This window comes from Heloderma suspectum, chromosome 1 (assembly GCF_057233095.1).
Source record: "Heloderma suspectum isolate Gila_16-S chromosome 1, 16-S_ref, whole genome shotgun sequence".
Classification (NCBI taxonomy): domain Eukaryota; kingdom Metazoa; phylum Chordata; class Lepidosauria; order Squamata; family Helodermatidae; genus Heloderma; species Heloderma suspectum.
The window spans coordinates 113,150,109-113,177,540 of record NC_139458.1 but is presented as its reverse complement, the minus strand read 5'-3'; the positions used below and the strand labels follow the sequence as shown (position 1 = coordinate 113,177,540).

The 27,432-nt window shown below is 41.8% G+C and overlaps 1 protein-coding gene across 1 annotated transcript in view; it reads right to left on the bottom strand.

Moving 5' to 3' along the window:
- GALNT18 (polypeptide N-acetylgalactosaminyltransferase 18) overlaps positions 1 to 27,432 on the bottom strand; it is a 463,511-nt gene that overhangs the window by 209,201 nt on the left and 226,878 nt on the right. Inside the window, exon 3 of the mRNA XM_084853983.1 lies at positions 18,294 to 18,460. Within this exon, the coding sequence (XP_084710109.1) occupies positions 18,294 to 18,460 (167 nt within the window). The remainder of the gene's footprint in view (positions 1 to 18,293; positions 18,461 to 27,432) is intronic.

Sequence of the window (27,432 nt, the reverse complement as noted above, 5' to 3'; positions counted from 1 at the left end):
TAGGTTCTGATTTTAGGTTTATGAAATTTAGTGCTTAATGCACCTTACTACCAACTCAGTATACTTGAACTTACTGAAACTTAAGCTGCATAGCAGAACAGACTGTTTTCCAGTCTGAAAGCCATTTTCTATCAAGAATTATAAAGTTCATTTTCTCTCTCTCTCTCTCTCTGGATGAAAGGTCACTTCAGGAATTCTATCAGCTTTATAACCTTAAACAAATTGTAACTGCTGTGCCATAGACATCACAAGTAATGTTTAAGCAGAAGTACTCAAGCATTTACATTTCTAGGGGCTATTCATGTTCATAATGTTACACATGTATTTAAATACCTTGCTAAATTTGATCCGTGGGCTTACATGCATCATAAGTGACAGATCTGAGCCTCATAGAACATTCACATTTTACTAAGAACTGGAGAGAGAACCACAAAGATAAACTGAAATGTGGAGAAGTGAAAATTAGAATCCCTCCTGGTTTTCTCCTGTGCCTTCATATTAGCAAGTATAGCTTTAAGAGACATTATCTTTGGGGTTTGGGGGCTAAATTAACTCCACAGTACAAGGTAAATGGTAGATATTAGAGCTGAAACAAATGTTTTTTAAAACCCCTTCAGAATTATAAGTCTGGTATAGTGTAAAACTGTTAAAAACAAGCATAGCAACCCTAACTCCCAGATTTGCTGGTTGGGGAGAAAGTTGTGATCGGGCAGGGGGGCTCCATCCACCCTGGCGGCCCAGCCCTGCCCACAGAAAGCTCTGCAGGCAGAAAGCCGCCACGGCAATGTTCCTGCCTGTGGTAGCAAGCACAAGGCCCCTGAAACGGGGCATTCCGGGGACAGGACGGGTGGAGCTGGCTTTGGAAGCAGTGGCCCAGGCTTCTCCGCTACTCCAGCCTGGAACTGGTATTGCTCATCTGCCCCCCTCCCATGCCCCCATGCACACACACGCATACGCAGCTTCCAATGGGTGGTGGTGGTGGGAATTCAAAATAAAAAGATCCGCTGGGCTGTAAAGCCTGGCAAAACCACCCCTACACACACACACACCTTCTGTCATGGTTAACGTGAGCCAACAGGGCTTTGGATGAGGTGGTAGATTTGCCACTTATCCACCCGGACCTTGTTAGGATTTCAGCATAAAGAAAGTATGCCACTCCTTGATACCATTAAATTTGGCCAGTTGTGAAGAGAAATGCTAGTCCCCAAATCTACAACGTGCCATCAGAATTCAGCTTTATGTCACTCAAGCCTCTCCTTTTTTTTTCATTTTTAACTTCTTAAACAAATTGGAATGCAGGAATTAGTCAAATCTGCCATTTTTCATTAATCCCAGATGGCTTAAAACTCTCTTGTGTTAGTGTGCTTTAAATTCTTTTCCTTGTAAAGAATACATTCATTGGGTTGAATCCAATGGCGTGCTTCTGCCAGCAGGTGGATCAAATGCCCCCTCCCCCCTTAGCTTCCCATGCACCCTCCAAATCTGCTTTGGAGGACTGGGGGACCCCCCAGAGCAGATCTCGGGGCCAGATGGGAGGTGCAGGGGAGAGGTGGGAAAAGGAAGCACCTGTTGCATACGCCAAAGTCCACTCATGTAATGTTGGATTTAGCCCATTTTAAGTAGAAATTAAATGAAATATGGAAATAACGGTCCATATTTATTTCTACAGAATTAAAATAATATCCCACTTTTATTATCTCTGGGATACCCAAGCAGCTGAACAATCAATGAAAACTAATACAAATATATGATACATTTAATAGCCAATGTATACATCCATAGCATAAGATCTATACAAAGAAAACCAGATCAATGCACTGTGGGGCTTTTTATTTTATTTTTTCACTGGCAGTACCATTGTGGCACTTCAAAAGCAGCTTGTGACATCTATCCCATAATTTCAGAAGTAGCTTATAAAGAGGCAAAGTGAAGCCTGTATTTAGAAAAGGAAATAAAATCACATTGCACCTGTAAACTGTACTACTCATTTAGCTGAATTTGGGTTATGGAATTCCTGCTCAATTAACTTCTGGAGAAACAAATGTTACCAACAAAACTGAATGAAAAAGTTAAACGTATCTATGTTTTTTCCTTCATTTTTCTCATTTGGGTTTTGATCAAATATATAGAAACATTATGTGGAAGACAACCTTTGGCATTCAGAGTGATGACAAATGACAGTGTGTGCTACTGTTGAGTTATTATTCTCTAAATGTTTGTGCTTTGATTTGGGCTGTGACAACAGGAAACACAAACACAATATTTTAGTTTCTCTGTTGTCTCCCATCTGTAATGTAGTTTTGTATCATAAAGATGGTGAAGTCACATTGACAAAAGGAATAGCCCTGAAAACATTTTATGACCCTTTCCCAATCAAATAGGAAACATGCCTGCTAATTTACTATATTGGGTTCCACATTTCCCATATCTCTTGCACAAAATATTTCTTCTAGCAGTGTGCAAGTTGCCCAGGGGACCAAGACTCTCTCGAGTCCACAGCAGAATGAATCTCTGTGTTATTAAATCAGACAAAATCCACATCTTTAAAATATAACCAAACAACTCCGGCAGGGAACCCACATTATTTCTGTGGTCTCTTTTAAGTAATCCTATTCGTTTTTAACTGGCCGCGGTGGCTTAGTGGTTAAGACGCTGAACTGCAGACTGGAAGGTCGGCAGGTCAGCAGTTCGAGACCCGAGTGCTGCGTGACGGAGTGAGCTCCCGTCTTCAGTCCCAGCTCCTGCCAACCTAGCAGTTCGAAAGCAAGAAATTGCAAGTAGATAAATAGGTACCGCCTCGGCGGGAAAGGTAACAGCGTTCCGTGCACCTCGGTGTTCAGTCATGCCGGCCACATGACCACGGAAGCGTCTTCGGACAGCGCTGGCTCTTCGGCTTAGAAACGGGGATGAGCACCGCACCCTAGAGTTCAATTCACGACTGGTTCAGAGTTCAGAATTCAACACGACTGGTTGGGGACACCTTTACCTCTTTATTCGTTTTTAAACCAAAACATTTTTTTCCCAATTTGCTTGCAAATATTTTACAATCCAGTGAACTACTGAATGCTAAATGTTACTGAGATCTCAGTGAGTAATTTCTCTACCTGCTTCTCAACAATGTTTTAAATACGATTGAGCTACTGTGCAGTAATCTGCAGCTGATTAAACTCAGTTTGATACTTACTGATGAAGTAGGAATATTATCCAAGAGTACTTTCCATTAGATAGAAAGCTTTCCACTGATTAGGCTATGTATCCAATTTATTATAACTTGAGCCCCACTCTCAATATGCTTGCTTTACTGCCTTGAAATGAAGTTGCGTTTAACAAACCATTTTGTTAATTCAACCTCCCAGAGGTACTTTTGAAGATGGATTTTTAAATTCCCTTTACTTTTGTACTTTGGCCTAATTCTGAAAGAAGTTTCAATTCTCAAGAGGTCTGAGGCTATAAGATGGCTCATAAACACACACTAAATGAAGAAAAGTTGGTTCAAGTTCAAAAGGCACGTTGAGAAGCATAAACATTATCTGTAGTTTTCCCTGCAGCCCATAGTAAAACAAACAAGGCTGCTGGCAGGGGGCGGGGGAGAATGGGAGAATGAATAATTTCCCCTAGCCCCCACAAAGCAAGGGTACCTCAGTTCCTGTGTGTAACCTTGGCCCCTGCCCTGCCACATTGTTCACCAGAGACTCACAGATGCATGGGTCCTTGTCAGGGCTGTGGCAAGACTCCCAGCATCATAAGTGCCCCAGACCCCCAAAAACTCCTTGGCCAGCCAGTAGTAAAGAGCAGGTGACCTGTGTAAGTTCTGTACCATCTGAAATAATTTGACTTTTGATAAACAGGATAATGTCCTGGAGGAACTTCCCGGGTCTTACTGAGCTCCTGCCATGAGCATATCAAGAAACAAATTATGCCAAACATTATTACATTTACACTGATTAGTTTCTTGCTTTCCATAGACCTAGCTAACTTGGGCCAATTTCATGCCATCTTAAATTGGCCAGAGGAAAGCTTATGTGCTCCTGATGCAGGCTTTTCAGACTTTGTCACCTGATCCCAAATGCCATTCTCACTTAGGAATTAACTACACATGATGATAAATGCATCTCTTGGGGTGAAGTCTGTTTAGAAAAAAAAATTAAAACCAAGTGCAGGGAGCACTCGATTCATATCAGGAGCACAGCGCACAGCAGGGAAAGTTTAATTCTTCTGTCCCCTGCCATAATTTTAGGGGGGGGAAATGTCCCCTGTGCTGTAAATAGCAATAGAAAATGGGAGCTCTTTTCCATATCACTGTTTACAGTACAGAAGGATTTTTTCCCCCCTCCAGAATCCAGAATTAGGGCAGGGCACAGTTAAAGCCGTCTTAACCACTAAGCCCCCTTCATGGATCACTGCCTTGTTGTGGCGAAGGGGCTTGCGTAACTCAGTGAAGCCATAAGCTATGCCGTGCAGGGCCACCCAAGACGGACAGGTCATGGCAGAGAGTTCTGACAAAATGTGGTCCACTGGAGAAGGAAATGGCAACCCACTCCAGTATTCTTGCCAAGAAAACCCCATGGAACGTATCACAAGGCTAAAAGATATGACGCCGGAAGATGAGCCCCTCAGGTCGGAAGGTGTCCAATATGCTACTGGGGAAGAGCAGAGGGTATTTCCAAGTAGCGCCAGAAAGAGTGAAGCGGCTGGGCCAAACCCGAAAGGACACTCAGCTGTGGATGTGTCTGGCGGTGAAAAGAAAATCCGATGCTGTAAAGAACAATATTGTTTAGGAACCTGGAATGTCAGATCAATGAATCAAGGTAAGCTGGAGGTGGTCAAACATGAGATGGCAAGATTGAACATCGACATCTTGGGAATCAGCAAACTAAAATGGACAGGCATGGGCGAATTTAATTCAGGTGACCATCATATCTACTATTGTGGGCAAGAATCCCTTAGAAGAAATGGAGTAGCACTCATAGTCAACAAAAGGGTGGGAAAAGCAGTACTGGGGTACAATCTTAAAAATGATAGAATGATCTCAGTACGAATCCAAGGCAAACCATTCAACATCACAGTAATTCAAGTCTATGCCCCAACCACTGAGGCCGAAGAAGCTGAGGTTGATCGGTTCTATGAAGACCTACAACACCTTCTAGAACTAACACCAAAAAAAGATGTCCTCTTCATCATAGGGGATTGGAATGCTAAAGTAGGAAGTCAAGAAATCACCGGGATAACAGGCAGGCATGGCCTTGGTGTACAAAATGAAGCAGGACAAAAGCTAATAGAGTTTTGCCAAGAGAACATGCTGATCATAGCAAACACTCTTTTCCAACAGCACAAGAGGCGACTCTACACATGGACGTCACCAGATGGTCAATATCGAAATCAGATTGATTATGTCCTTTGCAGCCAAAGATGGAGAAGCTCCATACAGTCAGTAAAAACAAGACCTGGAGCTGACTGTGGCTCAGATCATGAGCTGCTTCTTGCAAAATTTCGGCTTAAATTGAAGAACGTAGGGAAAACCACTAAACCGTTCAGGTATGACCTAAATCATATCCCTGATGAATATACAGTGGAGGTGAGGAATAGATTTCAGGGATTAGACCTGATAGACAGAGTGCCTGAGGAACTATGGATGGAGGTCCGTAACATTGTTCAGGAGGCAGCAACGAAATCCATCCCAAAGAAAAAGAAATGCAAGAAAGCCAAGTGGCTGTCTGATGAGGCTTTACAAGTAGCTCACGAAAGAAGGGAAGCGAAAAGCAAGGGAGAAAGGGGAAGATATACCCAACTGAATGCAGAGTTCCAGAGAATAGCAAGAAGAGACAAGAAGGCCTTCTTAAATGAACAATGCAAAGAAATCGAGGAAAACAACAGAATGGGAAAGACTAGAGATCTCTTCAAGAAAATTGGAGATCTCAAGGGAACGTTTTGTGCAAAGATGGGCATGATAAAGGACAAAGAAGGCAGGGACCTAACAGAAGCAGATGAGATTAAGAAGAGGTGGCAAGAATACACAGAAGAACTATACAGGAAAGATCTGAATGTCCCTGATAGCCATGATAGTGCGGTCACTGAACTTGAGCCGGACATCCTCGAGAGTGAAGTCAAGTGGGCCTTAGGAAGCATTAGTAACAACAAGGCTAGCGGAGATGACAGTATTCCAGCCGAGCTATTTAAAATCCTAAAAGATGATGCTGTTAAAGTGCTGCATTCAATATGCCAACAAATCTGGAACACTCAGCAGTGGCCACAAGACTGGAAAAGGTCAGTTTACATTCCAATTCCAAAGAAGGGCAACGCCAAAGAGTGTTCAAACTACCGCACAATTGCGCTCATTTCACATGCCAGCAAGGTGATGCTCAAAATCCTACAAGCTAGGCTTCAGCAGTATGCGAACCGAGAACTACCGGAAGTACAAGCTGGGTTTCGAAGAGGCAGAGGAACTAGAGATCAAATCGCCAACATTCGCTGCATCATGGAGAAAGCAAGAGAATTCCAGAAAAACGTCTATTTCTGCTTCATTGACTACGCTAAAGCCTTTGATTGTGTGGATCACAACAAACTGTGGCAAATTCTGAAAGTGATGGGAGTACCAGACCACCTAACCTGTCTCCTGAGAAACCTGTACGAGGGTCAAGAAGCAACAGTAAGAACCAGAGATGGAACAACCGATTGGTTCAAAATTGGGAAAGGAGTACGACAAGGCTGCATATTGTCACCCTGCTTATTTAACTTATATGCAGAGTACATCATGAGAAATGCCGGGTTGGATGAATCAGAGGTCGGAATTAAGATTGCCGGGAGAATTATCAACAACCTCCGATATGCAGACGATACCACCCTAATGGCAGAAAGCGAAGAGGATCTCAAGAGCCTCTTGTTGAGGGTGAAAGAGGAGAGTGCAAAAGCTGGTTTGAAACTCGACATTAATAAAACTAAGATCATGTCATCTGGCCCTATCACTTCCTGGCATATAGAAGGGGAAGAAATGGAAGCAGTGACAGATTTTACTTTCTTGGGCTCCAAGATCACCGCAGACGGTGACTGTAGCCATGAAATTAAAAGACGCTTGCTCCTTGGGAGGAAAGCTATGGCCAACCTAGACAGCATAGTAAGAAGCAGAGACATCACCTTGCCGACAAAGGTCCGTCTAATCAAAGCTATGGTTTTCCCAGTAGTAATGTATGGCTGTGAGAGGTGGACTATAAGGAAGGCTGAGCGCCGAAGAATTGATGCTTTCGAACTGTGGTGCTGGAGAAGACTCTTACGAGTCCCCTGGACTGCAAGGAGGTCAAATCAGTCGATCCTAAAGGAAATCAACCCTGAGTGCTCATTGGAAGGACAGATACTGAAGCTGAAGCTCCAATATTTTGGCCACCTAATGCGAAGAGAAAACTCCCTGGAAAAGACCCTGATGCTGGGAAAGACTGAAGGCAAAAGGAGAAGGGGACGGCAGAGGATGAGATGGCTAGATAGCATCACGGATGCAATGAATATGAACTTGAGCACGCTCCGGGAGAGAGCGCAGGACAGGAAGGCCTGGCGTGCTATGGTCCATGGGGTCACGAAGAGTCGGACACGACTGAACGACTGAACAACAACAACAACAACAGTTAAAGCTCCCTTTCCCATGTACTGTTGACCAATCTGGATCAGGCTCCCCTACACTTGTTTTTATTTTTTTAAAGAAAACCTGACATCGCTGAAACCAATATTTCACGTTGTGTTGCCCTTGCAGTGAGCTTTGAACTCTTAGGTTAGAGATGCCAAGATAGTGATAAATCAGATCCTTAGGTTTACTTACAAGGAGATACTTTGCTGAGTACAATCAGCACACAGGCATACCCAATAGTTGGATCAGACAGCTTCTCTGAACCCAGAGCCATGGGGTACAATGGGTTTTATACCATACATATTAGCAGTAAGGCAGCATAACAGCAGTAAGCATTCCCCCTAGCAGTCATTCCCAGAATAGACTCACAGTGCTTGGTTCTCAGCATAGTCCCCTGTAGGTTTAAAGTAAACAAACTTCACTTCCTAGGCACATCTTGATCCACTCATTAGTATGGAATGTGCTAGGCCGCATTATCGGCCTTTTGACTCATCTTCACATGCTCAGAGGCTTACAGCAAGGAAATTGCACCTGTAATGAACTTAAGCAAGCATTATGAATCTCTAGGCCCCTCTAACACTACAGGTGACTTAGTTACACTCCTGGGGCCAATACACACGTCACATGTAGCTAGGCTCAGGGACTGATCTAACTGCAGGGCTAGGGCTGCACTGACCTACTCCTACACCATTCTTTATCATTCTTTTTATTGCCGCATTGCCATCTGCTTCCTATTGCAGCACGTAGCTGCTGGGGCTGCTGCTGCCACACTGGGACCAGGAACTCCTGGTCTGGCAAGGTAGCATCATTTGCAGGACTGCAAAGTCAATAATAATAATAATAATAATAATAATAATAATAATAATAATATAATTTGCAGGACTGTGGTTTTTCGAGGCTGCCTGGCAGCAGGGCACATGCCCCTGTTTCAGGGCAATTAAAAAAATAGTAGGAAATTGGCTCAGCGCAGGCTCTTAGCCTGAGCTAGCCAATCAGAGAAGGTCCCTTCCCTCTGCAAAGGAGGGGGTTTTTGTGCAATGAAGTGGTCACCCATGAGGACATTGCTGGCTGGCTCATTGGCTGAGCCAAGCCTGCCAATCAAAGTTGGAAAAAAGGTGGAAAAGAAGGATAGAGTGAGTGTTTCTGAGTGTGTGTTTGTTTGCTTGCTATTGCTGTTCACTTTGAGGAGCCAGCACAGCCCAATCCTGGTATGTAAATTTATTTAAATAGGTTGGCAGGAGGGGTATATAATGCATTTGTGAGTCTAGTTTATAATAGTTTTGTAAGACTGGAAAAATAATGAACTGGCTTTTTATTCATTTAGGAGTCTGGAAAAAATCACAAAAATCAAATTTGCAGATAACACAAAGCTAGGATGGATAGCCAACACCGTAGAGGCCAGTATCAAGATGCAAAGGGACAGGCTGTAACACTGGGCTGAATCTAACAAGATTTTGCATTTAGGTACAAAAAAATAAAATAGATCAAAGACACAAGTATAGGGTGGGGGAGACCTGGCCTGGCAGTCATACATGTGAAAAAGACATAGGTGTCTTAGTGGATTACAAGCTGAATATGAGCCGGCAGTGCAATGAAATAGCTAAGAAAGCTAATGCACTCACGGGCTGCATTAACAGAAGCACGGTGTCCAGATCATGGGAAGGAATAGTTCTTCTCTATTCTGCATTTATCTGGATGCATTTGGGCCCTGTGTCCAATTCTGGGTGCACCATTTTAAGAAGGGCACTGACAAGTTGGAGTGCATCCAGAGAAGAGAATCAGGATGGTGAGGGGTCTGGAAACCTAGGCCTATGAGGAACAGTTAAAGAGCCTGTATGTCAAGCCTGGAGACAATTAAGGGGAGACATGATATCAGCCTTCAAATATCTGAAAAGCGGTCACACAGAAGGAGGAGCAGACTTGTTCTCTGTTGCTCCAGAGGACAGGACTAGAACTAACAGGTGGGAATGGCAAGGAAACCGATTTCAGCTAAGAATTAGGAGAAATTTCCTAACCGCGAGAGCTAGTGGAACATATTGCCTTGGGAGGTGGTGAGTTCTCCTTCGCTGGAAGTAATTAAGCAGAGGCAGGATGGCCATCTGACAGGGCTGCTGTAGCTGCTCCCTGCTGTACAGAGTCTGCATTGAGCAGGGAGTTGATCTCCGAGGCCCCCTTCAACTCTATGATGCTATAATTTATGTTTAAAACAAATGTGGACAGGACAGCCCTTCAAACAGAGGACACCTTCAATTTGAGAACTATCCTCCGTAAGTAGGATATGTAGCCCACCCAATAGCCTACCAGCATGATGATCCACATTACCGGAGTGGCTCTGACACTCCTACTTGTAATGTATGAATTGGGCCTGTGTTCTGAATTAGTTGGGTTATACGGGCTGATGTGTAAAGGAGTCTGCCTTGTAGCAGGACATTTGACTTGATCAAGCCCTTCTGCTCTCGTCATTCTTTGGGATTCTATGATCTGAAGGCAGAAAAAATAATTCAGGTTCCTTTTCATATGTGAAGGCCTCCTTTCCTTCCATTCTCAATATCCACTGGACATATTTTCCGACAGAATTGCTGACAGACTAGTAAAGGATATCATCACTCTGTAGAATGTGAACCTCACAGACCATGGACCTGATTGTATAAACATCTTTAAGCTTCCTCAGATTCAAGGTGTAATTCAATTAGGTATATGGTATATTTTTCAGCTTCGTAAAGCACAATGCCGTTCGCACATCATTTTCCCCTGCTTTTTTATTTTTCCAACTATTTCAGCTACATGCAAATCCATTAGTATTGTTACAGCTCGGAAAAGATTGTCTCAAATGTAAGATGCTATCTTTTGAAGCATTAAACAATGATTAGGCAGGCACTGGGCCAAAGAAGTGTGCAGTTTAAGAGCAATGGAGCCATGCAGCAGCTGGTACTAAGCAATCCTGAAAGAACTGATAACACTTAGTAATTCTGTCAAGATGGTCTCAGCTGACAATAGAAAATAACAATGATTCATTTTGCCTTGTTTAGCATGCACCAGAATTCCAAAGAGGAATGCCCATAAGTAATTGGAGAATACTATGTTTTGTAACTCAAGTTCTTTGTGAATTAAGGAAAATTATATTTTAGCTTGGAATGACAAGTGTGAGACCTATTTTTTTTAATGCTCATTTGTTCTAGATGTTCTTCTAGTGATATTTCTTACTTAAATAGTTTTTAGCTCTTTATATTGTTTTAATTCTTGTGTGTTAAAAAAAAATCAGACCATTTTTATTATGTTATAGTTTTTGTAATGCTGATGTATTTTTAATGAATTGTTGAAAACTGCCCAGAGAGTTTCGGCTATGAGGCAGTATAGAAATGAAATGAATTAATAATAATAATAATAATAATAATAATAAATAACAACAACAGATGGTAATAATGAGAATTACAGGGTCAAGCAATGATTATCTGACAAGAATCCCGCATCAAACACCAAAGGTCTTTTCATCACTGAAGAAAAAGTTTAAGTACAAAGGATGTGGGCAGGAAGAAGATAGAGGGAATGGACACTGGGCTTCACCAAGGTTCTTAACATTTATTCATGTCTGGAATTGTTGTACAACACCTTGATAGCATTTTAACAGATAAGGCAGTACATAAATGTTAATAATAAATAATTCTGTGCAACACTGGTTCTAGGTAATATATCAAAGCCAGTGTTTAATAATAAGCTAGGGCTAAACTTATGGTTGTGACAGACAAAGAACAGAACATGTAGATTTACCACACATGCACACAAGATGGATTACCAATTAATCCCCCAATCAAGTAAGACAAAACTAAAAATGAATGGAGGCTGATGCAGTCTGCTTTGTTTGAAACCTCTGTACAAGGGGTAGGCAACCTGGTGTTCTCCAGATGTTCTGGACTACAACTCCCATCAGTCTCAGCCAGCATAGCCAATGCTCAAGGAGTAGTCCAAAATATCTGGTCACCTATCCCCGGTCTATAGCTATTGGCGATGAGATTTCTAGGTTTAATTGATTGAAATTAACCCTCCCTAGATATTGGCACAGCTGGTGTTATGGAAAGGTTTGGAACATTTTACCTGGATCGTGTCTCTACAACAATGGAAGGAGAAGCGAATGGAGAAGCACCGGATTTTTTTAAAAAGGAATCAGTTTTGCTGCGATGTGGTCCATGCAGGGCTCCCCGAGCAAATGGTCTGCACCAGTAAAAATCGCTTCACAGAACATACTTCCTGGGGGATGGAGGGTGGAGTGAATGTCATCTGACTGGCAGAGGCTGCTCAACCAATTAGAGAGGCTTCCCCCTCTCCTCCCACCTTTCTCATTTCCCCTGAAGGTCCAGATGCACCTGCATTTCAAGAGCAAGCCTGACTGAGCACAATGGGAGTTATTTCTGAGTAAACACCCACATGCTTGTGCTGGGAAAGACGGGGCGGGGGACACAGGCATGGGAAACCAGCCCCCTTTCTAACCAAACTGATACTGTGCAGGATCTCTACAATGAAGCTGTGACATAGTTACTTCCTAAGGCAATAAACCAAATAATAGAGAATTGGAGCCTTTAGAGCATTTAGGGAATGTGCTTTAAACTGTGCCATTTCAATCGAGGGGGATTTCTGTAAATTCTGATGTGGGCATTCAGGGGACAAGTCTCATTGAGCATAATGGTAGTTAATTCCGAGTAGACACTAATTAGCTTGTGCAGGGATGGGAAACACACAGGAAACACCCCTTGACCGGAGTCACAGTGAAAGGCACACTCCTGGGCAGAGCTAGCATATCTGAGGAAAATGTGGAGGTTGGGGCATACAGCAACTATAATGCCAAGAACTTGACTTGAGGAAAAGAATTGGACTTTAAGCAGTCTCAGGAAATCCGGTTTTTCCCTGATAAGCTCTGGGGTGGCTGCTGGATGGCTACGACGTCATGTATCGCTAACGACCTCAACATGTAGTAAATGTAAATTGCTGGTGGAGTAAATCGCTGGTGGAGACACCCCCCTGGTGATGGGCAAACTCCCCCCAGACACAAACTTCAAGTATTTTTAGAGAATTCTTGGAGAGGGGACAAGCTTTTCCCCAAGTGTTCTAGACTGACACCTATAGTTGGTTGCATTATTGGATTTAAAATTTTGTCTATTTTTCATCTATTTTTGTTTGAGGCTTCAGAGACTGGCAAACAATCTCAGCGACACTCCAAAGCCTGAGGAAAAAAGTTGTGCAGCCCCTGAGGTTGTCTGACCAAGTAGAGGGAAACTTCCCAAGCCAAGCAGCTAAGGATACATGCAAAGGCTTTTGATTACAAGCTGTGCTATTCCCTTAGCCTATGTTTTCACGCCCTCTTCAGCTTATAGTGAGACAAAAGACTGAAAAAATACTTTCTCTTACATGACTAGAATATAAATATCAGAAGAACTAGTTTTCAGATCTTACTGCATCCCAACAGTATGAGCTAGGCAAATTCATATTCTGAATCACAGAAGTATATACTTTTTCCCCTCTTTTTTCCTCTTCTTTCTTTTAATTTGTTGTTGTTAACATTTCAAAATGAAAATGAATTAAAAATATGGATTTCACTGAATTCACTAATTCTTATCACTCAGAAAGTTTAAAAAGAACTGCAGGAACATGAGGAGGGACAGATGAGGCCTGTGGTAAGAAGGGTAAAAAGAAGGGAGGAAGCAGCTGAGAACAAGTGTATGTATGTGAGAGAGTAGTATGTTAATGGGATGTCAGCAGTGGTGGGCAAACTCCCCCCTGCTCAATTTGGAATCTCCTTGGTATTTACAGCCTTTCTGAGTGAGAACTGGCAGTAGGGGATGTGTCCGTTTTCTCTCTTCGCTCATAATGTGAAGTTTTAGAACTGAACAGAGGACAGAACATTTGCAAGAAACATTTGGGAGAACTGACTGAAATACCAGCGTAGAACCAAAACAATTGAAATTTTCACTTCACTTCTCGATGGGTTTTCAACTGCCCCTAAACACCTATTTTTTGTCTAAGACTTGGACATCAATCACAGCTCAGACAAAGCTGTGCATGGTCTTCCAAAGGCTTTTATTTTTAAGACTTCAAAGAATGATGTAGTTCCTGACTGAACTGGTACAGCACAGCTCAGGGAAACTGAGCCTTGGGAGCCAAGGAAACTACAATTCTGAGCTTCTCTGACTAAGCTCAGGAAAGTCCCTTTACTGTGATTAATCTTAAGTATGGTTAGTGAAAATAAGGTAGCTTCATAAACTAGGGTTTGAAGTTGGCTTGTTTCTACTAAACATACTTAAGATTAACCACAGTTTGTCTGAGTTTGGACCACACAGCAAGCTCTGAAAAATGGAAATGAATGCTTCTGAACCCTTCCTCACAGCTGTGCCATAGAAGGAGAGGAGTTTGTACAAGTCCAGAGGGAAGCTGGGGTCATTCTCATAATGCTAAACGTAGCATTATGTCCAAACCAGCCCTCTATGAAGTGATTCTACCTAAGCCTTAGCTCATTTGGGATGGAACTTTCCTGAGCTGGGTTGAGAAGAAATCAGTTGGGTTAAGAATGAAGATACAGTGCAAGGAAAAGAAAAGAAAAGAAAAAGATGAAAACTAAAAAATAGTAGTCATGGTTCTATTACAATGTGCTTTTTATCTTACAATTATCTTCAGTTGATGGGGCTTAGTCAACAATCTCAATGGGATTCATCTCCAAGTAATATGTTTCGGACTGGGGTGTCGGTGTAATGATTAATGTGGTGCTAAATCCTCCTGATAGGCTAGGGTATTACTGAGAGCAGTGGATAATCAGAATCTCAGCATAAATTTAGTTTGATTTCTGACACACAGTGTTCAACACTGGTGGATTAAAGGGTAAAAATGCATACAAACCTTTTAAAACAGAGATGAAACATTTTCATTTTCAAATTATGCTTACGAAAATTCACATAGAAAAGCTGACAGGTGAAATGGTTACATAAAGCAACCTAAATTGCTTCATTAAACTAGAAGATCCAAGCGTTTGTGAGTGTTAAATTTACTTTGCACCATTCAAATGGCACACATACAGTGACATCTTCAGTTTTCCCACTTCAAACATTTGTTTTTTTGTTTAAAACGGGGAGGCTTCATAGGAGATTAAGCGGGGGCTTCTAAACTATAATTGGAAACCTGTAAATCCCTGCAAAAACCATAGATAATTTCCCTGACAGATGCTGACATGCATGAATAAACTACTGCTGGTTATATTTCTCAAGATAAATGTAAAGAAACGGGATATGTACTGACAATTTTATACTGAATCTCAAGGCAGCATTAAAGAGTAAGTTCATTCCTCAACTAGTATTTAATAAAGGCAGCTTCTTAAAAGTCACAGAAGACAGGATTCTGGACCAACTGAGAATTTTCCATTAAAATCTTTAAACTCTTTTAATCACACATTTATAAATACAATATCCTTTCAACGCAACATGAATATACAGGTCAAGAATATGGATTTATAGCTTTTCCCCAATTTCAAAGATATTTTTTATTGTGACAAGAGCTACAAGTGTGATTATAATTTGTTTATAGAAGATGCAACTTATGAATAACATAGTTGGATGCTACTGGCCAATGGAGAGTGCAGTAGTACTAAGGCAAATGTTGGTGGCATTAAATTTCTAGCACAAATGTTGCCAGGGCAAAAGCTCCCACTAAAAGACATGAAAAATTGCATTTAGCACCAAACAGTACACAAAATGACCCCTCCCTGTCTCTTGGCAAGCACTTTTATGCTGTGCAGTGGCACCTGCTGCTCTAAAGGAGACCATTCACAACATAAACAGCTTTCTTCCCCCTGTCTTGGTGCTACTTGAAAAGAAGTGATGTATCTGGCACCAATTTGATATTCCTTCCCAAGCCAAATAGGAGCTCTAGGGGAGGGCAATTTTCATTGGGAGGAACCATGGCATGGGCAGGGTGGGTGTGGGTGGGTAAACTTACCCTGTCTGCCTGTGTTAGTCCGAAGCCTGACCAGGCCTTCCTGCAGCTGCTATTTGCACTTGGAAAAAGATTTGCCCAACTTAAAGGGACAGATTTAATGTCAGGAGTAGTTTGGCCGTGAGCAGATTTTAAAAACAAACAAACATGTGATAAATAGAGGATTTGGATAACCCATGGATTTGGATAAATGAGGATCAGCACTTGTATTTGCTGCAAGATCTAGGCGAATAAAATGCACTGTGGTACTGAATCATCATTCAAAGTTTAAAGTGCTGCTGACAGTTCTTCACCCTGTAAAAGCATGAAAACCACATCGACGTCTATAATGCATTGTTCAAATATTATCTGCTGGATTAACTTTCAATTTCCCTAATTTTGTGGACTTAATTTTAAAAGAAATCATTTGTGTAGCAGCCCTAATAGAGCAGATAAATTGTTTCAAAATCAACACCTTTAATATGTGATGGATCTTACTGCACTTTGGCCCTCCTAATACAAAGCATGGTTCTTTGAAAGGTCAAATAAGAACAATTTGGAGGGAGGGGGAGGGATAAATGAATAATGGTAAAGTGATCCACTGATGAAGTGAAAAGCTAAAGAGGAATGAGAGAAACAACACAGTAAACGTTGCATGGCAAAATATTGCAAGTAAAAACACGTCTTCATTCTTGGAATTGTCTTTGATTACATGTCATTTTTTCAGTCACCCTAGTTCTCTGCAATATAGGATAAATGGATGAAAGCACACGCATTAATCCTGGATGCTGTCTTTTCCATGATACCCTGCAATAGCATTTTAAGGAAAGCTTGCCAAAGGTTGGGTGAAATATAGCATTTTTCAGGGATTTTAGATTTAGAGTAAGCTCGTACCCTGTGTGTGTGTGTGTGTGTGTGTGTGTATGTATTTGCTAGTGTTGTGATTTCAAGATGCGCATATAGCATAACAGCAGCAGGCAGAAAAACACGGTGCAGGAGAGGTTGATTCCTGTTTAATTCCACCACATCTTTTTTTCTCATGCACATTTGATGCACATCACTGATTCTGCAGTGGATATTTGGAAAAGTGGTAGCAAGGTTATGAAAGAAAGAAGCGAAGGGCAAGTTTTCTGTGCAGCAGTTCCTTAGAGCAGTACACGTTTGGATCCCCTTTGAATGTTATGTGTTCCAAGTGATCTCTCACATGAATGAGAATGATTGTGAGGCTTGTTTGAAATGTAATATTTCGCCAATTAAATCCTCTGATTTCAAGTCATTGCTTAGTTTCTTGCACGAAAGTTACATATCTTTAAATCCTATGAGGGGCTTAAAGCAGGGATGGGGAACACAGGCCCGCCAGGCCAGATGTGCCCCCTGGCCTTTTCTGTGCACCCACCACCACTGCCACTGCTGCTGAATGTGGTGCAGGTTCTGCAGTGTTGGCAGCAGCAGCAAAAAAACAACAAATCCCAGTGATTTTACTATAAAACAAGCACATAGGGAATATTCACCTTGTTTTAAAGCAAAATCATGTGTGTGTGTGGGGGGGGTGACTGCCACATTGCACTGCTGAATTTAAGCAGCAAATTCAGTAGCGCAATGGCAGGGGCAAAAGCATGACCACCAGAGGGTTTAGAGGAGTGGGGACCTGGCCCCCAGGCCCTCAAAACTTCCCACATCTGGCTTAAAGAGCAAAGGGTGATAAACAAATGTTAAAAGGAGACACTATCATATCTCTGTCATAACAGAATACCTGAGATGCACATCGAGGCAGAGATGTATTCACATTTTAAACACATTCCAGTATGCTGTGCTGACGTGCCCCTGTCAGAGCATAAACTATTTAGATAGGTATTTCTATCCCACTTCTTCAACCTAGAGGGTTCCCAGAGTGGCTTATAAATAAGTTTAAGCCATCAGACATAAAAATCAATAATGAACAATAACATCAGAGCAGATCAGGAGCAGTTGTAAGACCATAAAAACTAAAATCAGAAGGTTTAAAAAGATCTAGAATACCAGGAAATATGTTTTTAAAAGTCTTCAACTGGCACTGAAAGGACATCAGACTTGGCCCCTTCCTGGGCAGGGCGGCTCAGACTTGGGGTACCACAGTTGATAAGTCTCTTATGTCTGGCCACCATCTGAAAATGATCTTAATACTCAGGCAGGTGCATGTGAAACAAAGTAATCCTTTATTGTTAGCCTACCCTGCAGATGGTTTCCATCACAGAAAGCATAAAAATATCTAAAGCATATTCAACCAATTAGGGGAGCAATCCTATGCATGTTTAGACAGAAGAAAAGTCCTCCAACTGCCAGTATTCCCCAGCCAGCCATGCTGGCTGGGGAATGCTGCGAGTTGGAGGACTTTTTCTGTCTAAACATGCATAGGATTGTGCCCTACGCAGCTTAACCCTGGACATCCAGTTGTAGTAGTAGAACAAATCTTTGAAGGTGTAAAGGAAAGGCAAAGCAGATCATGACTGGACAAACTCTGATGACCAAAGTGCTAAGGATATTATATTTTGGGTGCAGGTATAAGGGAGGAACAAGTGTTGGTCCCCTTCGGAACCTGCCTGTCCTTGCTCCCTACAGGACTTCCCATGTGGCAACCAAAGCCAGCCTGAATGGGAAAAGCTACAATACTTCTAAAAGATGTGCATCCTCAGGCTTTGTTGAGTCTCTGACCTTGTCAGCTGGATTTGGTTGTTTGGTACATATTACTTACCATTATTACTGTTGTCATCCACTAAAATAATCTCTTTGAGCAAATGAGCAGGAGTCCTGTCAATAGCAGAATGAATGGAACGTAGTATCACTGAGAGCGCTTCATTCACAAATATGAAAACAATGCTGACCTCGGGAAGGTTGTGTGGAAAGGTGAGGTTCTTGCACCTTTGAAAAGAAAGAAAAGAAAAAATAATATACTGTAAATTTCTCAAATTAGACTTACTTATGCAAACTAGAAAGATCCATTCCACTGTTTTTTCAGTCCTTGGTCATGGCCATAATTTTTTGTAATAGGGCTTATTTACACTGCACTTGGAAAGATATGGAATTGTTCAAGTCCTGGTGTAAGTTTGCTGCCTTGAACAATTCATTTTCCTATACCAAGAAACATTGGGTCACCCAATGCTACTGAGGGAGTTTCTTGGCTAAGTGTATGTAGTTCAATGTTTGATAGAGGGAAACAGAAATGTTTTAAAATATGTTGAATAAGCATGGATCTTTCATATGTCAGTGAGCAAGCCATTTCCATGCAGCTGGTAGTATGCTCTGTGAAGGAATTTTTGAATTATAAAGTTTCATTCATTTCTCTACAACAGAGAATGCACATTATTCCATTCAGATATTATAAATCTGTCAATTTGTAGTGTCACAGCTTATCTCACTCTCAAAATATTAAAATTATGGCTAATTTGAACGATCAGTTTAAAGCCTTCATTTATCAGTTGTTGAAGGATGAGAGGTAAAGGCAAAGATTTATTTTTTTGAGAGCACTTTCATTCAGATGACATAGGGCACAATCCTATGCATGTTTAGACAGAAAGAAGTCCTACCACTCCTAGCTTTCTGGCTGGGGAATGCTGGGAGTTGTAGGACTTTTTTTTGGTCTAAACATGCATAGGACTGTGCCCTTACTGTAACAGATGAAAAAGATACACTTGCTTCGATATCTCAAAAGAAGCTGTATCCTGGTCATATGCAAATCTTTTTAATTTGGGTTTTTTAAAAAATATTTGTAATGATTTTTTTACACTGTCATCATGTGATGACATCAATGGGAGATCCTCAATGTTTGAAGGAACCAAATATGTGGTTCACTTCAATGCCATCACAATTCAGACAAGTTTCAAAATGGTATTGTTGCCATAGTCAACTGGATTTTGATCCCTGCAGGTGAATTAATTTTCACCTATGTGATTCACTACATAGTGAGACATTAGTTCTCTGAAAAGATCTTGGAAGTAATTACCCATGTGTTTCTTGAGAAGCTCAAGGGATAGTATTTCAAAACAAGAGGGAAAATAATAAGGTTCAAGTGTAGATCATCTGAAGGGATCTTATGCACTTTTTTTTACTTGATCAGCCAAAAATTGTTTATTTAACCTGACAATGCTACTGAATATTTTATACATGACCCTAATTTTTTACAGTCCTTTTTGACATCATACCCAGTTGTTTTGAACATATTTGTTAATATGAGATATGAAAGCCAGCATATGGATCGCCTGTGATGTACTTTAACAGAGTACATCAAATATCTCATGTTGTCATATTATTTGTGATAGGAGAATGGATGGGGGCGAAATGAATCTGGATCACATTTTAATACAAACCGATTCCCAAACTAATACGCAAACCAGAATGCAATTATCCTTCAGTTTTTGCAATTCTCTGAATTTTGCAATGCAGTTTCCCCAATCAAAAAGTGTGTACATTTGGGAAAATTGCACAAAACAATTCATACATTAGAAGAAATGCATACAAAAATGTAAGCTTTTTATGCATCTCTCCTAATCTATGTATTTTTTACACATTTTTTTCACTGTATGCATTTTGTTCGCATATCTCCCCAAAATACATTTTGGTACAGTCTCTTAGTGCATGCATTTTTGCATGCATTTCCCCTAATTTTTGTGCTTCAAAATTCTGAAACAGTAAAAATGGAAACAGACAGATTCAACTAGATAGGATATAAAAGATCTACAAAATAAGAAAGGGTTTGAGTAACAATGTATATACCAAGTCCCTATAATAAGTTTAAATCATTTGTTCATGTTAACATCTAAAAAACACATACACTATGTCTAGTGGTCAAGCTATGCTAGAATTCATAAACTAATATGCAAAGCAAAAGTAACTGTTGTCATGGTCACCAGAGAAGTACATTCAGTACATGTAAAAGTACACTACCAATGTTCTATTTCAAGCACAGCAGACAGCAAAGAGGACGATGCTCTGTAATTCTTTCAGAAAACATTCACACATAGTCAACATCTGTTCAGGATGGACACAAAGGAGGAAAGTTGTTGTTTTCTCCCCAGTCATAATGGAAGGAGTTTGGCAAGCAGTTATACAGCTCACTTAGGGGAATGAGAAATTATTCTTGCTTATTAATATTTACCATTTGTAATCTGTTTTCAGATGTATTTCCATCACAAATAAATTGAACTACACTTTGCATTTCTTTAGAAAGCTGCTTCCCACAGAAGCCTCCAAACAGTTCAGCATGCAGTCCTGCTATTAGATATCCACTGCCAATTCAATTCAATTGTGTCACAGCCTCCAGAGAAATGGCCCTTTCAAGATACAGAAACAGGGGTCCACTTGTTCCTCAATATGGAATTGGGATAGCAGATGTTACTGAGGTAGTCAGTACCAAGCAGAAAGGCTGCACACCTTCACTTCGCCCCACCCCTACTTCCTGGCTGTTTCTCACAGCTAGAAGTTCCAATGCATTTGTGGTGGTGCAGTGGGTTAGAAGATATCTGAGGAGAAGACAATCTTACCATCTTCTGGCACCTGCACCAGCTGGGACTTGATCATGGACCATATGTCTTGGCATCTACACTTGAGTCTGTCACCTGCAATTCTGGTTCTGCCCCTTCAAAGCATATGGCCAATCCAGACTTGGGGACAGAATCAGAGCTACTGTCATGTGCAAGATACTTCTAAAGGGCATGCAAAAATTGACTAAAGGTGCAATCCCATTCTATCTGCCCTGGGTACTCGTAAGAATCTGAACTTGGAGGCTTATGAGTATCCAATGCAGAGAGAGAGGTGCATTGCATTTTAGTTGGATAGGCATTTTTGCCCATCTAGGAGAGGCTTTGGGGGTGGGGGGAGGCTAAGGACAGCTGGGAATAGCTCATATCCCCACTGTCAACAATGAGTCCAAGCCCCTAGAGACGTCTGACAGCTCCGATTCTGAATCAGAATTGGAACAGCAAGATCAGAGCCCAGGGGAAGGACCTTCCCTAGAGCCCCAAGATGCTGGGAGAGATTCCTCTGAAGGCCTTGACAAACAGATGGCCCAGGCTGAGTCGTTGCCCCCTCCCTCCACCATGAGAACTCAAGTTTCCAAGGAGGAGGAGAAAGAGGGGCGTGACTTGAGAGACACTAGGGTGCGTCGCAAAGCTAAGTGGGAAAAGTTAGGGACAAGGCTCAGATACTCTGCCAGGATAGCCACTCTTGGAAGCCAATATAGGAGGGAACCACTGTAAGGGAGGGGCATCACTGTGAATCAAGTTTGGTCGTGAGGTTCTCGGGCAAACTGTCAGCAACTTCACTACCCTCTGGTTCATCTTCTCTGATTAGAGATCTCAGATTAGTCATTTAGGGCCGGAGGGAGTCTGAGAGCTGCCTTGAATTTGCATTGGTAGAAAGGCTAGTCTCTAGCAAAATAAAGTCATATTAGCCTGAAGCTTTGTCTTTTGGTGGTATTGACTGCGAAGGGGAAAGATGATCCAATTCCTGACAGCTTGCCGACAGTCTTCCCTGCTCCTCTTCCCCTTCAATCTCCATCTCATCAGTTTGATTCCCTGAAAGCTCTCTCTGAAACATCATGGAACAAGCACTTGCCACCTTGACACAAGAGAACCAGGCTCGCCGCGACCAGGTGAATCAACTGATGTGGGCTGTCAATGTGTTACAGGCAGCTGCCCAACCTGCTCCACCCCTGATTCCACCCCATCGGAAATGCCCAGTGGGACTGCCAGAGAACTTTGATGGAGACAAGGGACTGTTTCCTGCTTTCCAGGCCCAATCGGAATGGTATATGTGCCTATAGCCGGAAGATTTCCAGGCAGACCAGGTACGTGTGGGATTTATAATTAACTTGATTTCAGGAGTGGCAGCTAAATGGGCCTCAGCCCTTCTCACCTATGTCCCCAGTCTCCTCCCCTCCCTGCCCACTGTCATGCCCCCTTTCACCCCTTGACAAGCTCACTTTGTGAGCTTGTAGAGGCAGCTGGCGCAGTTCTCTCCAAGCTGGCTGTGAGGGGCCAGGGGAATTTGGACTCCTGGGCTGGAGCTCAGAGTGCTGTCTCTGGCTTCATATCTAGGAACCCAAAATATCCAATGTCCCCAAGATGCTGTCTAGGGTCCATAGGATTGTTCCCTCCAGGTGACGGTTGGACTTGTCAGGGCACGTAGAGTGCAAGGATACCCTCCCACCTCAGGATATCAATCATAGAATAGTAGGGTTGGAAGGGTCCTACAAGACCATCAAGTCCAACCCCCAATATCTTTGCAAGCCGAGCTTTGAGTGTGCAAGCTGGCTCCAAGATTCTAGGACTTGTATGCGAATAACTTCTAAACATACAAATCTTCAAAGTAGAGAATCTATCATTCCTTTTCTGTAAAACACAACAGTGGAGTTAAATATATTTTTAAAAGAGGAAGAAGCATAGACCCAAGAATGGCTAAACACTATATGAAACCACCCAGGCACTGACCCCTGATGTCATGACCCCTGGCCCTTTCAATGCACAGTAAGGGACTCTGATGATGATGAGGCCCAGGCTGACTTCCTCAGTGGAAGGCTGTTCAGGATCTTATTTGGGGCCCTCCAGTCAAGCCCTTCTACCATCCTGACTCTGAGTGTGAGTACCTGACAGAACCCCCATCTCCCCAGCCTCACAGAAGTTGAAGACTGCAAAATCAAGTGGGGGCACTTTAACAGACCAGCCAACTCCTGAGCGTGGGGGGTACACAGAGCTAACAACACTACAGGTCTTCTCAGCCCACATAGGGCTTCAGTTGGTTTGAGTTCTCTGCTGTGAGAATATCCTCCTATATTATCCTAGTAGGGGAGAGCTTCAGCCAGTAGAACTCACCTCACCTGCAGTCTGCATAGGAGGGCTTCTACCTTAACATTTCCTACCATGATTTGACCTTACCGACTTTGAGTGGAATAGAATTTACCTGCTTGACCTGATATTCTCTGTTGTGAATTAACTTTGCTCACTGTGCTATGGGACTGCCCTCCCATGTCTGGTTTCTTCCATCAAGTCTCCTTGAAGACAGTTGGCTTGTTGGGACTGGGCCAAGTACCTTTCCTTGAATTCACCAGTGAACTTTGTTCCCATCTAATCAGCTTTCTTTGTTCCCATCTAATCAGGAGCAAGTGTGTGCCATTCCTTTCCCCTCCTCCTTTGACTAGCCCTCATCAAAGGATGGGGAGGACCTGCTCCTTTTAGACTGAGGGTCTGTTGGTAGGCGGATGTGGCATTTTCTGCAGCCTGGCTCCCCTCCCACCAAGGAGGAGATGATTCATGTGGCGTTCCTCAGTGACTGTGGTGTGGGAGTAAGTTTGGAATCTGTGAAGATTACATAGTTAAAGGCTTAGGTTTGTTTTCTGTTTAAATGTATCTTCTGTTTTTCTGACATTAAGACAAAGTTCCCTGGTGTGGGTGTAACACAGTGTCCTGATTTGGATGCTTGTACCTCAATTTAATAAACCAAGATATGAGCAAGCCTTTTACCCACACTTTGGGCCTCACTTCATGTAAGCTGTGATTAAACTAATAAGCCTCTACTTAACCATATTTCCTGTTTCATATGAACTAGGGAACTACGGTTAACAGCTTCAGAACAAGGAGGGTTGTTAAACCATGGTTTGAAGTTAGTTTAATATCCTAGCTTGTTCGAAAGCTGGTTTCCCAATTCAGATGAAACAAGAAACTGTGGTTAATTAGAGACTTCCTGGTTTGATTGCTCACACTGCAAGCAAAAGGATTGTTCATATGTCAGCTTGTTGAGCCAAGATATGATCATCAAAATGTGGCCTGTGTGTGTTCATTAATGTATAATATGATGTGGTTCATTTCTACTTCAAAATGCAGTTTGGGCTTTCCAAGTAAAGATTCTTGAAAGGCTTAAAAAGAAATCCAGGTGTGCCAGCCATCAAGACTGTGGCTAGTTTGCGTAGTTTGTCCAGAAAGTATAGATAATGGCACTGATCCAACTATGCTTGTGCAGAGAGACAGGGCTATGCATATGGAACCCTCTGAAAGAAAGAAAGAAAGAAAGAAAGAAAGAAAGAAAGAAAGAAAGAAAGAATCATTCTCCTTATCCTTCCTCAACAGCTGGATGTTGCTGCTGCTGCTTTTTAACAGGGTCAGAATGCACAGCAGCTGGATTAAGGAGAGAAACCACGGTCCGGTTCATATGTAACACCAAACCATGACTGAACCGGCACAAGCTTCGGGCTTGCAACTCCCCCTCTTCCCATTCACATACGAGAGGGAATTTATAGCCTGTTAGCAACAAACAATAGCATTTGAACAGATTTGGAAGAGTTAAATTTGAAAATTGCACTGATCTGCAGTAAGTTCAAGTAGACAAAGGCTGTGCTGTCTCTCTAGATATAAATTATAATATGATATGTGCTATAACCTACTTAACCAGAATGGGATTAATATAAACACTGTATGCATGCATAGGTGTACTTCTCTACTTAGCACTGTTTAACCCTCTGATACATTTTATTATGTCCATGTTATCATGCATTTTAAGAAAGACGAAACAGCTCAAATTTCAGAGGAGATATCTGGTATATGCATAAAGGAGACACCTGTGCAGAAAGACCAAAGGAAATGGGAACATTTCACTTTGAAAGAATATTATGAGAAAACATGATAGCAGTTTAAGATATTTAAAAGGATGCCAAAAAGCAGAAAGAGAACAATGTAGTAGGACCATTGAAGGATGGACAGAAACAACTTGTAAAGCAAGTTTCGGTTGAATATACGAAAATTGCTTCCTGCCAGTAAAAATGGCTGACAATAAAATACGATGCCCAGGGGAGTTGTACAATTTCCTTCCCTGGAGTTTTTAAAGAGGATATTGGACAGGCATTGACTGGGAATGGTTTAAGTGGAGACAATTTGTCCATAGAAGAAAGTTGAACTAGACACTCTTTGCTGCCTTTCCCCCAGTCTTAACGGTTCTATGATTTCTATAACCTTCTTATTGGAAAGAGTACAGGTAAGTTCACATAATGCATTTTTATCCATGCTAACAGACCCATTCTCCTCCAGGTATACACTCATGCAGACAAATGTAATGTGTGAACTGTACAATCACTTTTACAGACAGCAGCACTTCCTGTATTAGGGGAGGCTAAAAGGGTGCTAGCATGATTATAGGAATGCCCGTTGTGCACATATCTATGATTATTCAAATTTGCACATTACATTTGTCCCACATAAGTGTCTGGTCAAGAAAGTCAGGACAGTTCAGGTTCTGCAAAATAAAATAAAATGAGCTGGCCCTCTTCCTGTCTACTAAGTGCTATTCAAGTTACAGGAGCATTTCTCTTTTTGATGAAGGACTTAAAAAGGGGGAAAAAAGAAGAACACTAGCTGGAAATGGTTAAGCATATATCTGAGATACCCAAAGGACCAGATAACATTCAGAAAGTAGAAAACCTAAGTATGTCTCATGGATTATATCTTCATAGGCAGCCTTTTATGCTATTTTTTTAGTTTAAGTTCATGAGAACTATAGTATTTCAAAGGCTTATTATTTCCTTGTTGGCAGTTCCTATACTAAAGTGAATATATAAATAAATACATACAAATAAATAAATAAATAAATAAAATATACATTTTACCCTACTTGCATAGATTTCCTTTGTGTACTACTTTCTCTCTCTCTCTCTCTCTTGCAGATTATTTAAGGATGAATACTTAGAACAGGTACTGTATCAAACTGAGTACAGTTGATATCTCTATGTCATCATTTTATCACCTTGAAATGCTGCTTCTGCCTGCAAGTTTTGCTTCACTTTCTCTCACGCATTCATCCACAAACTAGGTTTTTAAAATGTATTGTGTTTAGTGAGTGAATACTTCCATCAGTAAATGCTTCTGATCAACTGACTGAAACATATGGAAACAGATACAAAACATTAAAATGCAATATTGATACATAGATATATACAACTGTCTTGTAACAAAATGGGCTGTAATGGGTATGATTTGTTGTTTTAAAGAGGTCATCAGTTTATTTTTGCTGTTTGTGATAAATATTTAGTGGGCTAATTGTTTATAATAAACAGGCTAAAATTAGGGATCTTTAGTATAAACAATATCCAGGCCTTTAAAAACCAGCTTATTCCTGTACAACAGTACCACTCAAAGCACAGAATTAGGTGTAACTGGGGCCTGGCCAATATATGCAGCAGAATGAGGTAGATGAGTTCTAAGGTGGTAGAATGGGCTATAAAAATTCAGGCTGCAGGTCGCCACACATGTTCGCAGGCTCACCTACATGAAAGACTAACTGCATGAACAAAACTAACACAGCAGGCTGAGAAAGAATCTTTGTCCTTGTAAGCTGCTTACTTGCAGGGAGGTACACACTACTCTACCATGCAGTGACAGCTCCAGGTTTTGAGGCAAGACACTCCCGCGGGCCCCTTCCCTCAGTGAGCCTACCTTCTCAGCACCATTGCCTGCAGTTGCTATTGCTGCTCCTCTTCTGTGTCATCATTGCTACCACTTGCTTCCTTGTCAGGCACAGCGATAGTGAACAAGTAGGCAGTTGTTCCTCCTCCTCACCACCACCCTTGTCTGGGCCAGAGTGAGAGGCAGGCAAACAAGCAGGTTGCAACTGTGACGAGGAGGAGCAACTCCAGGGGCCCCTGCTAGGGTGCGGGCCCTGGGCAGGTGCCCAACTATGTCTACCCTTGACACCAGCCCACTACCACTTCAGGATTCTGGTGGCGTCTTCAGTTGCATGTATACACCAGGTGCAAGTCTGCTCAAATGAATGGCTTATGTTCATCTGAATCTGTATTAGATGGCAGGCTACAGCAGCAGTTCTTATGCTTCTGTTTGTACAAGAAGTTGCACAAG